General features: G+C 34.6%; 1 protein-coding gene and 1 pseudogene across 3 annotated transcripts; one reads left to right on the forward strand and one right to left on the reverse strand.

The window, feature by feature from the left end:
• Positions 1 to 1044: 1044 nt before the first annotated feature.
• Positions 1045 to 17232, forward strand: sec23a (Sec23 homolog A, coat complex II component). 3 transcript variants are annotated; one of them, XM_041276042.1, is made up of 20 exons: positions 1045 to 1141; positions 2323 to 2564; positions 2882 to 2939; positions 3051 to 3137; positions 3331 to 3567; positions 3840 to 3919; positions 4104 to 4248; positions 4637 to 4795; positions 4919 to 5034; positions 5856 to 5979; positions 6296 to 6376; positions 6570 to 6659; positions 11247 to 11353; positions 12535 to 12688; positions 12785 to 12862; positions 14081 to 14242; positions 15022 to 15108; positions 15412 to 15567; positions 15787 to 15852; positions 16149 to 17232. In XM_041276042.1, exons 2-20 carry the CDS (start codon positions 2344 to 2346, stop codon positions 16236 to 16238), a joined length of 2298 nt encoding a protein of 765 aa, XP_041131976.1. In that variant the 5' UTR covers positions 1045 to 1141; positions 2323 to 2343; the 3' UTR covers positions 16239 to 17232. The 3 variants fall into 3 exon arrangements, with proteins under 3 accessions (XP_041131976.1, XP_041131975.1, XP_041131977.1); XM_041276041.1 differs by lacking the exon at positions 1045 to 1141 and adding an exon at positions 1154 to 1261; XM_041276043.1 differs by lacking the exon at positions 1045 to 1141 and adding an exon at positions 1315 to 1338.
• Positions 7270 to 10611, reverse strand: LOC121329943 (annotated as a pseudogene).
• Positions 17233 to 17570: the final 338 nt, after the last annotated feature.

Consider the following 17570-nt stretch of genomic DNA (forward strand, 5'->3'; position numbering starts at 1 on the left):
CCTAATGATTTGTAATATAACCTTGGTGGGGTGTTTTACCATTTTCACCTATGGAGACACTAATTCATTTTAAATGAGCATGAATTACAATGAAACTTGCCACTACTTTGTAGTCATTCCCTATGCATTGCCTTAAAACCTTTACATAACCTTTGCTTTACATATGAATTTGTCAATACCTGTTCCAAATGAAGTGGCTGGAGAAATTGAGTTGACCTAATTCAGACTGAAAAGGTCTGTAGAAAACAAAGTGCTGAAAAAGTAAAGTTGTCCCCCTTTGATATACCCATCATTAATTCAGTGTTTTTAGTTTTGCTTTTTTGTGTATTTTGTTTTGTTTTTTTTTTATTCTGAGCTGTGAAAAGCAGACATACCCTTTCAAAAAAATGTACAGGTAGTACTGTAACATAATTTGAGAAGTAAACAATACACAAGGGATATTAAGTGTTTTAGTGGAACAAAGCTAAATTACTATTTTCAGGCCATTTATATAATATTTAAAATATAAAATAATTAATCATTATCTAGAAAAAATAAAATGAAAAAATTCCAGCATTCACCAGCACTTTTATATGTGTTTGTCTGAACTGGTAGTGCTTATTCCAGAGACTAATGCTGGTTCAAACTTGGCCCACCTAATGATACCTTAGGTAAGTTAGTACAAGATTAGTTCTAATGGGCATCTTTGGAACCATCGGCCTGTGAAAAATTCTAAAGTTATTGTTGTCTACAGTCCACATAACATAACTCAAACTTGCTATGGTGGGGCTTATAACCTGGGTCTCCAAAAATAAGTCATCAAGATTTTACAGGTTCAATTAAACAAACATGTTTATTATGTAACTTCCTTATAATAAAAAAAAAAAAAAAAAAAAAAAAAAAAAAAAAAATTTACATGGTTGTTTCACAATTTCTTACAAAGCATAATTCTAACCCCATCTAGTACCTTTAAATAGTACAGAGAACAAGTGAGAATGATTTGCTGTGACAGGTTTTCAGTTTGTGCCTCTTGACGTGGCAGGCAAGGCAAAGGAGGCGGCCATGTTGTTGACGACGTCACCGGGATAGGCTGTCAGTGTCTACTGTCCCTGGAGCTCAGGAAGCGGCGTTGTGGACGGGAGAAGCAGCAGGCTTTCTGTTGGTACTGCAAATATTTACACAACTGTTCTGAAAAGCAAAAGCTTTTATCTTAAAAAAAAAAAAAAAAAACTAACAGTGGATGATAAAGGGTTTGTTGGACATTAATCAAACGAGTTGGGAGGTGTGTATACTGCACGTAGATGTTGAAAAACTTGAATCTGCAGTGGAAGCGGTTCTGCCGAGCTATGGTCGCTCTAGGTCGGCTTTTCTGAATGCTGTGATGGGTCTTTGGATTTAGTAATTTGTACTTGATATAGCACCTAGAATATTACCTGGATTAATTACGGGTTTGATAGTTACGAACAAGATAACTGGAATTGCAGTCAGTATATACTTGCTTACTGTTATATATGTGTGCCATAATTTGAATTAGTTTTAAAATGTATTTTTAAATGGAAATACATTTATAATGTAGGTTGTGGTTACTTAACTCTCCATTACTCCAAATTAAAATAGTCGGCTAATAGATATTTTACTTGTGTCTGAGTTGCTGCAAATCGGTGCAGCGTTGGCATCTGTACGTCCAGAGTTCAGACTGGTATCGAGGAGCTTGCTTGCACAGTTCTGATACGAGAGGCAGCCTGGGCCTATGGTACTTACGTAATGTAGAATTTCGTATACATTCATTTTGCGTTACGTTATATTACAACCTTAGTATGGATAGATCTAGACAGACAGATAGATAGATAGATAGATAGATATACACACTATATTAAACCATTGATAGTTGCCTTTTAGCCTGTATAGATCTGGTTTGTGATTTTTTTTTTTTTTTTTTTTTTTTTTTGTTTTTGTTTTGTTTGTTGATTTATATGGATGTGTTTTATGTGAACCCATAATTATGTTATCTGTCTATGAGTTGTTATTTTTATATTGATTGTTTTATTGACTATTTACAAAAAATAATAATAATAATAGTAAAAGAAACAAAAAAAAAAAAATAAACAAACAAACAAAAAAAAAAAAACATACTGTTTCCAAACAGTCATGGCTTCTTTTTATCAGTGTGTACACTTTGCTAAATTTTTTTAAATGAAAACCATACTTGCATAACTAATGGGAAACGGCACAGCATGGCTTGTTAACTAAATTATTCGGAACAAACAAACTTTGATTTTCTGTGGGAAGTTAACACATCATGCATGTTTGTTTAACACCTAAATTATCTCCCATTTACCCTAGATCTAACGTAGTAAGGAAACTATGGCAACCTTCCAGGAGTTCATTCAGCAGAATGAGGACCGGGATGGGGTTCGGTTTAGCTGGAATGTTTGGCCGTCAAGCCGCTTGGAAGCCACGAGAATGGTGGTCCCCGTGTCGACCCTGTTCACACCATTAAAGGAACGGCCTGATTTACCACCCATTCAATATGAACCAGTCCTGTGTAGCAGGGCGACTTGCAGAGCAGTTTTAAATCCCTTATGGTAAGTAAATATTTCTTGAATTAGTATGTATCTATGGTATCCTCAGTTAACGTGCCAAAATATTAAGATGGGAAACGCTTCATTGTAACTTTAACTTTAATCCAAAGTAAATCGTAAAACAATGCTGAAACATGTTTTATTATTCATTATTCCAAATGATTAACTCTGGCATCACTCTGAAAAAAATGTTTATTAATTTCCAGTTGAATCTGTAATTATGCAAATATTGTTTGTAATGTATGACTAGTTTCATTGAAGTTAACTAGAAGATTATTACTGGTATGATGTAAAATATTTGCTTATTCTTTCATTTCCAGTCAAGTGGATTATAAAGCAAAGCTGTGGGCTTGTAATTTCTGTTATCAGAGAAATCAGGTATTAAATTCAAAGCATACCAGTATTTCAAATTTGTACATTTAATGTATAGCCACACTTTGCTTTTTAATTAACATAATTGAAATTGCTGTTTGTATCTGTTAATTTCAGTTTCCACCTACGTACGCTGGGATTTCAGAGATGAACCAGCCAGCTGAGCTTCTTCCTCAGTTTTCCACAATTGAATATGTAGTACAGGTATCACTCTTGTTTAAAAACAGATAATCAGAGTACTGTTGCTTTTTATAGTAAATTGTGGTCACTTCGAATAATACATATTGTACTGCAATCCCAGTCTATTTATCAACTCAGGTAATTTCATTTTTTAGAATAGAAATGTTTCCAACAAAAAAAAAAAAAAGTCTTTACTACTTCTGCTTTCATTTTTCAGCGTGGCCCTCAGATGCCTTTAATTTTTCTGTATGTTGTTGATACCTGTATGGAAGATGAGGATTTACAGGCACTCAAAGAGTCTTTGCAGATGTCCCTCAGTCTTCTACCCCCGACTGCTTTGGTGGGACTTATTACCTTTGGAAGAATGGTACAGGTCCATGAACTAGGTTGTGAAGGAATTTCTAAGAGTTACGTTTTCAGAGGAACAAAAGATCTAAGTGCTAAACAACTCCAGGTTAGTAACACTGTATGAATTGGGATCAATAAAATAAGATCAATGAATAGTTATTCTGTCATATTTGAAGACAATTAATAGTTTTATCTTGTCAGTCACCTTTTTTTTTTTTTTTTGAAGTTTCAAAATTCAGCTGTTCTCTACTATTCAAGAGGAATATCTATGATAAATGTCCCACCACAGTCTTCTGCAGTCTCAATATTTGTTAGAGGGTGCTGTTTGTTTTCCTTCTTTTTCTTTTAAGGGTGTATTATAATTCGTTCTATTTCTAGGAAATGCTGGGCTTGACTAAACCAGCTTCAACACAGGCAGGTCGAGGACCTCAGGTTCAACAGCCACCCCCCTCCAACAGGTAACCTGCTCGGTACATTGTTTTGCAGTTTAATCTGTCGTGTTTGGTTTGTTAAGTGCATGGCTGAAAGTGAGTTTAAATTTAAATGTAGGGACAGGTTGCTGCATGGTAAGGATTGGTAAAATGTCAGATTCCTATGCTTTAAAACTGAGGAAAGACTTAATGTATTGTAATTTTTGTTTAGATTTTTGCAGCCTGTGCAAAAAATTGACATGAATTTAACAGACCTTTTGGGAGAGCTGCAGCGCGATCCATGGCCAGTAACACAAGGCAAAAGACCCTTGCGATCTTTAGGGGTCGCTCTTTCCATTGCTGTTGGCTTGCTGGAGGTAATGGTCTTTCTTTGGTTTTTGGTCACCTCGAGTTGAGGTTCTAATTTCAAGAAACAGTATGAACGTTCTTGTACGGTGGTGATTATAAATTTCAACTGTTACCATTTCACAAGAATGCAATTCATGAAAAGAATAAAGTACCAGTGATCTTATACATTTGCTGTTTTCCAGCAGTTTATGTTCAAATAAAACACTAAACATGATGTTAAACCTTCATTTAAAATGTGCTTTGATATACAGTCTAAAGCACCTGCTGCTAATCCAGAGGAAGGTATTGATGGAGAGTGACTGTGGATATATCTGCCACTGCTCTTGTCTTTTGATCTTGCTTCTGAACAAAGCAAAAGAAAAACAAAATATTCATCCTAGTGTCCTTTTCCTCTAGTGTACATTCCCCAACACCGGAGCTCGCATCATGACCTTCATAGGAGGACCAGCCACTCAGGGACCTGGAATGGTTGTTGGTGATGAACTGAAAACGCCCATACGGTCCTGGCATGACATTGAAAAAGATAATGCAAAGTTCATGAAGAAAGGAACAAAGGTAACCTAAAAGACTTTATTATAGATTATATTGCAATGAGCTGATGCCGTGTTCATTATTGAAACAGGAGGCTATGTCTCTTAGTTAAGTTCAGTTTTAATTAATATACTGTTTTTGCATTAGCACTATGAGTCACTGGCCAGTCGAGCCTCTACAAGTGGACATATAATTGACATCTATGCTTGTGCACTGGATCAAACTGGGCTACTTGAGATGAAATGCTGTTCCAATCACACAGGGTAAGTGTATATAAATAAACTACCTGGTATCCCTCATTACTCCTACAAATGCAGTTTTTACAAAAAAATCTGTACTTCGAAGTTTGTAGCCACTAACTTTAGTCCAGTTTTAGAAGTTACTATTAATTAATCAATTATTTAGCATACTCCTTTATCCAAAGCGACTTACAGAAATTAAACAAAATCTAATAATATATAAGTTACAGGCAAGAACAATGCAAAAATAAACACATATATACAATATGTACAAAATAAATATAAATAAAGGAACATATAAAAAGATAGAAATAGAAATATATTTTGGCCTGGGAGCAAGGTACTCCATTTCTATGGATTCTTTTGGTTGGGGTCCTCAGTCAGGATGGCAAATGCCATGGGGGGCCTTGAACCAAAAAGGTTTGGAAATCCTTGCTATATAGCATGAGTTGTTGCTAATATGTTAATAGGTTGAGCCACAACTAATGCCAGTTTGATTGCACAATGTGATGAGTACAGCCAAGACTGAAGAGGTTTGATACACCGAGTTTCTATTTGCCACTGGGAATGACCTGTAATCAGTTATAAAGTGAGACATTTTAATTTCCATCAGATGAAGATGGGGGTCTAAACGATTTCATTTGGGGCACTGTGTTGCTTAGTACTGGTGGTGGAAGCTACCAAGTTGCCCTTCGTATTAGTAAACCAACCAAACCATACGTGTCATATAGTCTTACAAATTTCCTGTCTAATAAAACAGTAACAAAGGAATTGTTGGCACTATATCACATGTGACATGCTGAACTGAAGTTTGTAAAACTGAAACCACCATTTGTTTTCTCTAGGGGCTATATGGTAATGGCAGACTCCTTTAACACATCTTTGTTCAAGCAAACGTTTCAGAGAGTTTTTACCAAAGATGTTCAGGGCGTTTTTAAAATGGCTTTTGGAGGCACATTGGAAATAAAGGTAACCCTTATAGTATATATGATTATTAGGACATAATAACAATGACTACCACCTTTTAAACTGTTCTACTGTATGTGGTTACTACCACAGTCCTTACAAGTAGAACCTAGTGATATTGCAAACATTTCAAATAGTTATTTTAATCAAAGATTTATTAAGAAGGGTTGAAACTGTTATCTATTTTTGAGACAGTCCAATCTGGCAGTATAAAATAATTCCAGGGCATAACTGCTGTAGATTTAAATAATAATAATAATTTTTTTTTTATCATTTATATATGTATAACTGTTTTTATTTTATATTTTTTTCTTACTAGACTTCAAGGGAAATCAAGATTTCTGGAGCAATTGGCCCCTGTGTGTCACTCGGTGCCAAAGGACCCTGTGTATCAGAAAATGTATGTGTTTTAAGGTCCCCACTTTGCTTTTCAGTTGGTTACATATATTACTTTATCTTCATTTTAGGCTTATCCTTTGAGAAAGCAAACAGTGTAAAAACATTAGTTATTCTGATGAACTCATGTAGAAACATTTAATACAATTCTTGTGTTAAAAGCTGCTTACAAAAAGCTTTATATTTTTTTCATATAGGAGATAGGAACAGGTGGCACTTGCCAGTGGAAGATCTGTGGTCTTGATCACAACTCAACCCTGGCAATATATTTTGAGGTGGTGAACCAGGTATGTAAAGTACTTTTTGTCAGGCTGTTGTGAAAGGTCTTAAAAAAAACAATTAAACTATTAATCATAATTAGTTTTCAGTTCTCCACTTGGTGGCAGTGTTGTATACTTTAACTACTGTATAGCGTGGAATGAATTAAGGATATGTTTGTGTCATGTTTATTATGAAAACTTTTAGTTAGTGATCAATAAAGCACAGAGCTTATTGGGTAGAAAAACATAAACAGGTTGATTTTGTACATAGTAGATAACATTTTAATTAATACTAAACCTTTATTGAAAACTGGACTAAACTAAGGGGTTTATATGATCAACCTATACTCCACCAGGATAAGCTACAACTGGACTTTATTCCGGCAGGGTATGTGTTCATTTAATCAGCCTTTACGTTCAGCAGACCTATATTTTGATACAGTAATGTTCTTTTCAGTGGCTTCAATAAAACCTAAATACTACTAAAATAAAAAGTAAATACTATTCTGTTATGCATTTAGTACAAAAGCTGTTTTGACACATTAAAAAAAAAAAAAAAAAAAAAACAACAACTTTTTTCGCCTTTCTACTGGATTAAACCCTGGGATATGATCATGTTGGACATTGGAAAAAAAAAAAAAAAAAACACTAGGGACTGACAACTCATATTAAAGGGGAGATTATAAATCACAACATTAACATTAAGAAAAAAAAAAATAATAACAAAAAACTCCTCCACTGTTTAAACACTCGTGGCTTCTGTCTACCAGACAGTACTGCAGAGGTTACATCAGCTGTGATTCAAATAGTACACTTTTTTTACATCTTTTTTTTTATTTTCACTGTCCAATCTGTTTTGGAAACCTCACCATAGGCTAGCACTGGCATTGTGGCTGCTGGTCTAAAAGCTGCACTAGTATAGGCTCAGAATAACTTGTGAAAAGGCTGGTAAGTGCAGGTCTTTATTATACAACCTAGGTTGAGCTAATGAAACTGTTGTGTAGAATAACATTTATACAACAATATATGTTATGTAATGTCTTTATTCATCAAGAATGAGCCAGAGTACTAATAACATGACCTAGCGAGTTGTAAAAACAAGGTTTTAATTATTTCCTTGCTAAAAAAAAAAAGGTTCAAATTTCAAAGGTAGTAGGACTAGACTTTCAGCAACCTCCTCTTCTTATGTAGCATAGTGCACACAAGTAAACGCACACCTAAGAATTATATTTTGGCATCAAATTTGCATCTAAGGTGATGTAAGGAAGTTTGAGTTCTGTCATTTAACGTTACTTCCACAGTGACAATTTTACATTGACACCATGACTATTTAGCAATTTAGCAATGCTAATGTAGATATTGCAACAGATTTTCAATAACATCACATGCATTCCGTGTATCTGTCACCATCTGGTAGCAGCATTTTGCTCCGTATATGCAGGTCACCCCTTCCTGGATCCTGCAATAGCAGAAGTAACTTTTTGCTTTTTTATTCTTCTGCCAGTCGTGTTTTGTATCCAAAGAGGTGAGCGTGACACTTCCAGGAAATAATGTTTGATGCTTTAAATTGAAGCTTATTTCCGTGGAGGAAGAAAGAGTGTTCCTGATGGGGTTTTGAATATTTTCAATTTCTTCCAGCTTTCTCGTAGTGCTTTTCTATATTTCCAAAAAAGTTGAAAACAAAAGTATACATTATTTTGTAACCCTTTCAGAGGATCTGTACATCACAAAACTGTGCTCAACATACATATGGGTACTTATAAAGTCAATAAAAGGGGACAGTCGTTGAGAATCAGATTGAAATTTGTCACATTCCCCAACTTTCACTGATGCACCCATCGTTGCTAGTATGTGTTCCAAGCACAGTGGTTCTAAAACTCCAGCTCCTGGTCACCATGACTTTTATATCTTCATTTTAAATTTGCATCTGGGACTAGATTGCCTGTTGTAAATTACTGTGCTTAAAGATTAGGGTAACACCTGGTTAAGGTAAAACCTGGACTGTGTACAGCATTCAGGAACTGGAGATGAGAATCATTAAACTAGAAACTGCTTTGTAAAAGCCAGCTAACAAGGAATATGTGTTTATGGTTTATTTTATTTTTTTATACCAAGACAGCCATGCAGCTACAGCACTAAGGTATTATATCTGGGAAATAAATAATTCTGCATTTTTACAACATCCTGCCAATAATGGATGCTGTATAGACTAAAATATAAATTTAACAATACATAGATTAAAACCAATACATGTTGGAAAACAGTGTCCTCTATGGGTTGCAGTGGAAGTTGTTACACAATGGAGCACATTATGTGATCTATCAAAAGTCATTACTTTTGCAGCTATTTATAATTTTTTATTTACACTTTATTATTCCATGCTGGGGATTTATATATGTACAGAACTTGTCCACTTGTGATTTGAATCTGCCTAGTAGTAGTTGCTGGGAGTATTCGATTCTTGGCGTATATGGATGCATTGATCTTTTTGGCTCTGTCACATGCTAAGCTACCTGTAATTTTAATTTTATACTTACTTTTGTGATATAATGGTGACCCATGAGTTTAATGCTGATGTAAATAGTACCAGCCATGTGACGATCACTTCTATCAGAGGAGCAATGTTGGTTCCAGTGAACATTTCATAGAAACTAATAGTAATGTAAGGCATCCAACAAACCAGAAGACACACCATGAAAAAGAAAAATTATGTATTAATAATTTCAGAAATAGAAAAATGTAATAGTGGTTAAATGTGCATTAGCACCTGGGTAGTGGTGGATCTTCTACAGTGTAACCATATTGAAAATGTATATCTAATTTATGAGAGTAAATATAAACATTTGTACAATGTCAAAGGAATAAACATGTTGAATTTAAAAAATATTAAATAAAAGCATTGCCAGTGTAGATAAGTCAATATAACGTTGATGGTTAACCCTTCATCAGTAGTTAACAGGGTTAGTTCACATTGTATTGTCTGTTTCAAAAGCAAAAACATATGCTAACTATTCCTCATAAAACCTGAGCAAGGTCATTGATGCATTGCTGTTAGTGTATATGTAAAAGTATACTTACTTGCAGTTGAAATCAGCACAATAGTTCTCCTGAAATAATTGTTTGCAGGTACATAGTAACAGTGCTGATTGTTGCACGCACCTCTCCCATGCAATGCTTGGTTCCTTGCAATTTTAACAATGTAAATGTACAGAGAGCACATTATCAGTATTGGAGTGATGACTCCAATGGCTATCAGCACTATACCGTAACCCTTGGAAGACTGTTGCAAGTTTGGAGCGCAAATAAACTTCCTTTTGCTATATTTGTAGGATCCAAATCCCATGAAAGAGAAGGAAGCATTTATTAAGCAGTAAATCCACAGAAGGCAAAGTATTGACCAAGTCCGCTTCTTTGTGAAGAGTTGAGAGTAATGCAAAGGAAAGCAGATTTCAGTAAACTTGTCTATTGTGGATCAAGTGAGTGAATGGACTGAAGCAAGCTGCAGCAGCATATAAAAAAAAGCTGTGGACTGGCAAACAAAACTGTCCTTGGCATAGTTGGTAATCCCAAAAAGGCTGTTATGGACACCAAAAGGAATCACAGTGAGCCCCAAGAGTAAATCACAGATGCAGAAGTTTAAGGTCAATGCTGACGTTTCTGTCTGCAGTTTCAGGTTGTAGGCAAATATAAGAAGTAGCAGTATGTTTGCAAGTACAGATCCAATAGGATCATTAGTATAACATAGAGTACAGCATTGATTTGCATTGTAAGAAATGTCTTTTGCTTAAGTCATTGGAAGAAGTTTGTGTGCTGCTGATAAGCTCTTCGGGCTATTCCGTCATGAGAAGAATCCTCTGTTCCTGATAGTTAACTTGATGCTGGAACAGTACAGGGTAAAGCACAGAGAAATGCATTGCTTTGTGCAACAGTCAGTCTCAGTGCAGTCTGACTGAGTTCATCCACGGGTTAGCTGTTATGAAGAGAGGGATTAATTAACTCTTTCACTGCTCTGCCATTTGCTGGTATTGTTGATGCTGAAGATGGCTGTTATGCTCAGTGTTTTTCTCTCTCTCTCTCTCTCTCTCTCTCTCTCTATCTATATATCTCTATATATATATATATATATATATATATATATATATATATATATATATATATATATATATATATATATATATATATATATATATATATATATATATATATAATGTGTGTGTAAATAAAAAAATGAATGCATTCAGGGACGTGAAAGCTTTTTATAAAAGAGGTGCTGACCAACATAAGGCACTTTATCAAGGGATAAAGAGTACATTTGTAGCATATGCATTTGATTGTAAAGGCTGAATTATGATCAGGATCCAAAGAAATGTCCTGGTTCGACCTCACTGTAAGCACACATGTATTAGCAATTTGTATGTATATTGTGAGATTAATTTATATTGATATTGATTGCACCAGTAATCAGTTAGTTCTGCTGGATCAGTTACTTTTAACATTGCTTTTTATTGTGAAACAGTGGACCACATACATCTAAGGGTTCATCAGTTCAGCTTCTGAAACCATTAAAGAGTCATGAGCACTTTTAATTTGTTTTTTCTGATTTCTGTTTTTCAGCATAACGCACCAATACCTCAGGGTGGACGTGGTGCTGTCCAGTTCGTGACTCAGTATCAACATTCCAGTGGACAAAGACGCATTCGAGTCACCACAATTGCAAGAAAGTAGGTTCTTGTTTTTAAAATATACTTTGCAATCACATTTAATGATATGGACATGTCTTTGATTGTTTGTGTTAGCTAATGAGTTGAATTTAACATTAATTTTGATTAACTGTTTTGTAATATTTTATATTAAAAAAAAACAAACAAAGCACAGCATTTGCCAAAATAGGTTGTTATTCTTGAATGTAAAATGGGTTCTCTTCTTGCCAATTAAGCCCATGCTGTGTGTGTGTGTGACATAATTGATATATTTCAAAAGAAGGAACATGTTCCCATTGTTGCCCCTAAACAGCTTGTTGTATTTCATGAGAAAATAGTAAACAGTAGCTCTCTGAAGTAGAAGGTTACATGCAAATAAGAGGGAACAAATGGGTATGGATAAAATTCTCTATCGCTGACAATGTCCCGCTTGATTACAGTAAAACTTAACAAAACCTGCCCAGCTCGTGCAATATAAAGTATACGCGTGGGTTAATCAATTTTAACTACTCCTTGTTATGATTTCTCTGTGTTTCCATGGAAAGATTTGTTTTTCTAATCTAGGATTCCTCTGAGAGGTGGCCACACAGTTATCTTAACAGTCAGCTTTTAATTCTTCACTTATTAGTGATGGAAGTGCAAGACCACTGTTTTTTGTCTCGTGGACAGAATGTTAATGTTTGTCCTGAGGTTATAATATGCAACACTAGCAGTGCATCTATTGGATTTACAGCATGTCTTCATAAGAGCAGAGCAGAAAGCCTCCTTACATTTTTCAGTTAATTAATTTTCAGTTAATTAATTACAATACACATGTCAAACCCACGTATAATATGTATAGTAATGGTGACTTTTATGTTTAGTTTTTATTCATGTTCCATAATCTGTTTAGCTATTAACTTAATGTTTTTTTTTTTTTTTTTTTTTTATTCTGTGAATATACAAGGTAATTCCTTTTTCTATTTGCCACAAGAAAACTTGATTTTTTTTTTTAAATAAGATAAAGATGTACAGACTGCTTGGTTTTAATTAAATACAGTCAGACCTACTGTAAATTGAAAATCCCTGATTGCATGATAAGTACTTTTTCTAGTAAATGTGTCCAATCTGACTCTTAAAACCCTCTCCCTCAGACAACAAACATTACCACTGTAAGCAAGAAAACGAGTAGTAAAACCTGCAATTCTTTCTTTTTCTTTTAGTTGGGCAGATGCACAGACACAGATACAGAGCATTGCTGCATCATTTGATCAGGAAGCCTCTGCCATCCTTATGGCCAGACTGGCAGTTTACAGAGCTGAGACAGAAGAAGGACCAGATGTGTTGCGCTGGTTAGACAGGCAGCTTATTCGGCTGGTATGTACATTAGCACTCTGGGTACAGTGTTTACAGTGGTTGGCGGGGGGGTGTATAGTAATTGCATGTGTTTGTTTGTTTTTCTTTTCATTTTAGTGCCAGAAATTTGGAGATTACCATAAGGACGATCCCACTTCCTTTAGATTCTCAGAAACGTTCTCACTTTATCCCCAGGTAGTGTATTTTCCTTTTCAAAATAATTGGATGTGTTTCTGTTCTTAATGCAATGTATATGGTCTTATTGATACTGCAAAACTTAAACTGTGATGTTCTGTAAAAGACAGCTTATTCTGTGCATTTACTTTATTCTGTGGTTTAGTTAGGAAATTGCATTATACTGAAAAACTTGTTTTGATGTCCACAACTTTAAAGTGTAGCAAACTCATATTGCAAACTGCATTTAGATTTTAGGGTTTGAATGTTTTATTGGATTCCCTATTGAGTTTCTCACTGTACAGTACTGTAAATGATAAATCTGAGAGAGCCAAACACATCTACAGAGTAAATGTGAAAATGAGTTTACCCCCAAAGTGAAACTGATACTTACCCTGAAACCATGAAAACATATACTGGTTTATATCTAATGTGATAGTACATCGTAGAATTGTGAACAAGAAACAAATAAGTGTCTTAAAACATATTCCACATACATGGATATCATAAGGTCTTATTTATTCAGTTATTTCTATTGATCCAGACTTGTACTTAATTTGATTTGTTTGTTAGCAGGTCATAGAGCAAACTCAGACCTAAAGACAATGAGTTATTTGTAAGTTAAAGAAATGCTACTTTATCAGTGATTGCTTGCAGTTGCTTCAAGTACAAGTGCTGCATTGTCTTATTTAAGTAATATGATGATAAATTAACCTGCTTTTTGTGGTACCAGATTAGTGTTATGCAAGATTGCCCTTTTACAAATAGACTGTGCAGGAAATAATATGTGTACTTTGTCACGTGACTATGTGAATTGCTGTAAACTGTCAAGACTATAACTTGGATTATCCGTTTTTTGATGAATGTGTTGATCAAATGTCTGATTTCCAAAATGTTACCTTTTTGTTCATTTCTTCTTTTTTCTGTTAGTTCCAGTATGTGCCGAATGAGTCTTTATCATGTGGTGATGTGCTCTCATCGAGGCTCCCTTATAAAAGTTTAACAGAATATTTCAGCAGTTTTACTGTGCTTTTCCCTTGGTTGTACTTTTCAGTTACTGTAGCTTACCCTGGTTTGCAATCTTTTTTTAATATTCTTTACAATGCTTTCACTATATGTACCATACTGCTTTATTGCAGTTTGCTATGCTTTTACTATGATAAACTTCTATGTGATTTAGAAATTGCAGATCAGGTTGCAAGTTTTTAGAACGGACATCATTTTCCTTCTCTCTTGTAGTTCATGTTTCATCTGAGAAGATCACCATTTTTGCAAGTTTTTAATAACAGTCCTGACGAGAGCTCATATTATCGACATCAGTTTATGCGGCAAGACCTCACACAGTCACTCATCATGATCCAGCCTATCCTGTATGCCTATTCTTTCAGTGGACCTCCAGAGGTAAAGAGAACAATACTATTAGATAATATTAAACCATTGAAAAACCTGAATATAGTTCATATAGTGCACGATATATATATATATATATATTATATATATATATTATATATATATATATATATATATATATATATCAATTGTCATATCAAACATGAATAGGTATTGTCATTTGTAAGTTAATAGTTTGCGAATAGGTGGTAACATCTACAGCAACGTTGTAATCAATTGTAATAACATGTCTCTTCTTAAGTTCTATAACATTCTAGGATGGTTTCAAAGCATGTGACTCAAGATGAGGTACCTACGTGGGTCACGACCTCACAGTGCACTCGAGTGTTCACACCAACTGTACAGTCATTTAGGCCAGTAAATACGGACGCCCCACACAGTGGAAAGTATAGCTCAGAGGACGGATCACGCTGTCACTCAGCAGCGAATGCGTGCACCCACACGGCAGACGGCTACCCTGTCACAGACATTAATACCCTGTATCTTTCTAAACAAGGGATTTAGGAGAGCTCCTTAATAAAAGCTGAATCTATAAAAAATAATTGTGTGAATATAGTAATTGTTACAGCTGTGTATAATTGTATTTAAAACAAGATTCATTTACCTGCGTTTTTACATATCCGCCCTTACTCTGGTCCCACAGCAGTCCAATACGTAACAGATTACTCTCTTTATTATGTGTGTGTGTGTGTCCATAATATAAAAAAATCACTCAAGTATTGCTAGGTTTAAGATATGTGTAATAAGTGACTCTTGTATTCTTTGTACAGCCGGTTCTTTTAGACAGCAGCAGCATTCTGCCGGATCGCATTCTGCTGATGGACACGTTCTTTCAAATCCTTATATACCATGGAGAGGTAATACTAACATTCTTTCAATATATTCCAGGTATTAGTTGTAAAATTAGGTATAACAGGTAGAGCAAATAGGTTAATCAGGAAAAAATATATACTGGCTTCCAAAAGAAAAGGAAATAATTCCTGACCAACATGAAAAAGTTCACTGTATGATAAAGAGATGGATTTGATGGTTAATGTAGGTAGTACATGTCTTCTTTTTGAGGAGTAATATGTACAATAGTGCCATAGGGCTCATATGAAATAAGATATTGTAATAACAAAGCAAAGTTGAATTTAATACAACATTTTTCTTTCTCCTAGACTATCGCCCAATGGCGCAAGGCTGGATATCAAGAGATGACAGAATATGAAAACTTCCGACACCTGCTTCAAGCTCCAGTCGATGATGCTCAAGAGATTCTTCATAGTCGTTTCCCAATGCCCAGATATATAGACACTGAGCATGGAGGCAGCCAGGTAAGTAATGACTTGTTTTTATGTGTGTGTGTGTGTGTGTGTGTGTGTGTATGTCTAATATATATATATATATATAATATATATATATATATATAATATATATACATATACTCTATCCTGACCATACCTGTGATGTTTTATCTGATTGAAATATTATGATTTTGTGTTGTCAGGTTCTTTCCTTTGATATGTCTTTTTATTTGTTTTTTATTTTTACAGGCTAGATTTCTTTTATCTAAAGTAAACCCTTCTCAGACACACAACAACATGTATGCATGGGGCCAGGTAAGAAAACAGTAACAATTGTTTACTGGGTAAATAGTTATTTCTGGGTAAATTAATTATAGTTCAACCCTACTTGGGCATTTTTTAGTTTTACTGAATGCCTGTTTCTGAATTTGCACTGTGTGCTTTAATCATTTATTCTACTGTGGTATAATAGAATAAAAACAAGATCACTGGACATTGAACATTTTCTAAATTACATTACATTGCACTCCATTAATAAAGAAATGTATGATGTTAAGCTATATGTTTATTGTACCCATGTGACCATTTTCAATTCTCTACACATTTTACAGGAATCTGGAGCACCAATCCTTACTGATGATGTCAGCTTGCAGGTGTTTATGGATCATTTAAAGAAACTTGCTGTTTCCAGTGCCGCTTAAGCCCAGCTTGTTAATAAGGTGATAGACGTAGATGACTTGATGCTTCATGTTATCTCTGTTGCATTGGGTTATAGAAAGCCAATACAGTATGGTTTATGCAGAAAATAAACTTTTGATGGAAACACTACTGTTGGCTAAATAGTTTTTACCATGCATATTCAAATAAACTACAGCTTGTACTACAGCTGATAAAATGTGAAAAATTTTAGTTTTCTTTTATTGTGAGATAAATATAATACGAGATGAAAGACGGGCAACTTACCTGTGACCCGCCACAGATTTTCTTTACTTTCCCTTCCGTTTAGTCAATGTACTTTATTGAATGACTTGATTCTTTATGAAAAGTCACTCTTATAAACATTGGAATACAGGCATGACAGGGTACGTGACAAAAAACATGTTATATTGGACCTGGCCAATGTAAGTGAGGGGTGTTTTGGGTACAGTCACAACAGGCTTCTGTTGTTTACATGTATATGCCTGTTCTCTGTATTGGCTCTTTTAAACAAGAGGGATTTAAGTACAGATTACCCTGTGTCTAGCTATTAATTACTGTTGTTTTTAAATGCATGTTTTCAAAGCTTTTCATCGAATTTGTATTTGTAAACAGTAATGCAGTTGAATTTGCTCATAATACCAAAAATAAACTGAAGGTGATGATTATCATTTTGTGGATGAATAAAACGGCAGGAAAGATTAAGTGTAACCAGAAGAACATTTATCAGAAAATGCTGGTGTTCCTTATTTTTGCTACTTTATAGTAAATTGCAATTTCCAAAGTGAAATGTGAAATTTCTTGTCAATGTAAAACTGCCTATCCATATTGCTTATATTACTATCAGAGGATGTACCGCCCTGAACAATCAAACACTAATGTTTAGAGTAGGGTTTTGAAGGCCTTCCTTTCTTCAGTTAGATTTTTTTAATGAATTGAATGCCTTGTTTGTAAACAGTATTGCATATTTAATATTTCTAATAAACCTGATCCTTTATAGATTATTTTGTTTGTTTTTTTCACTTTCATAATTTTGTCATGAGTTACTGTAGGCATTTGAGCTGTGGCTGTAACCCTAAAGGCATTACTAACATTTGGCTGGTGACCACCAAAGTCATACTGTTTATGTGTCTTCTAGTCATGCATTCATTATTTCTGAGTTATTCTCATTGCACTATAAAATGACCTTTGTGAAGATATTAGTTAAATAAGTATGACATGTCCTGCTAATTTAAGTGTTAACGTTTCTGGCTATTGTGAGTACAAGTATACATTTCTATGTCAGTTTCTCAGAAAGTACAGCTCACATTCTGAACCCATTGTGTTATCCCTTCTAA

Source organism: Polyodon spathula, chromosome 17 (assembly GCF_017654505.1).
Source record: "Polyodon spathula isolate WHYD16114869_AA chromosome 17, ASM1765450v1, whole genome shotgun sequence".
Lineage (NCBI taxonomy): Eukaryota > Metazoa > Chordata > Actinopteri > Acipenseriformes > Polyodontidae > Polyodon > Polyodon spathula.

Bases quoted from the DNA above. Each gene is read 5' to 3' on its own strand.
- sec23a (XM_041276042.1), top strand. From the start codon at position 2,344: ATGGCAACCTTCCAGGAGTTCATTCAGCAGAATGAGGACCGGGATGGG. The intron at 2,565-2,881 runs GTAAGTAAATAT...TTTCATTTCCAG, and splicing joins GCAGTTTTAAATCCCTTATG to TCAAGTGGATTATAAAGCAA. The intron at 4,796-4,918 runs GTAACCTAAAAG...TTTTTGCATTAG, and splicing joins TCATGAAGAAAGGAACAAAG to CACTATGAGTCACTGGCCAG.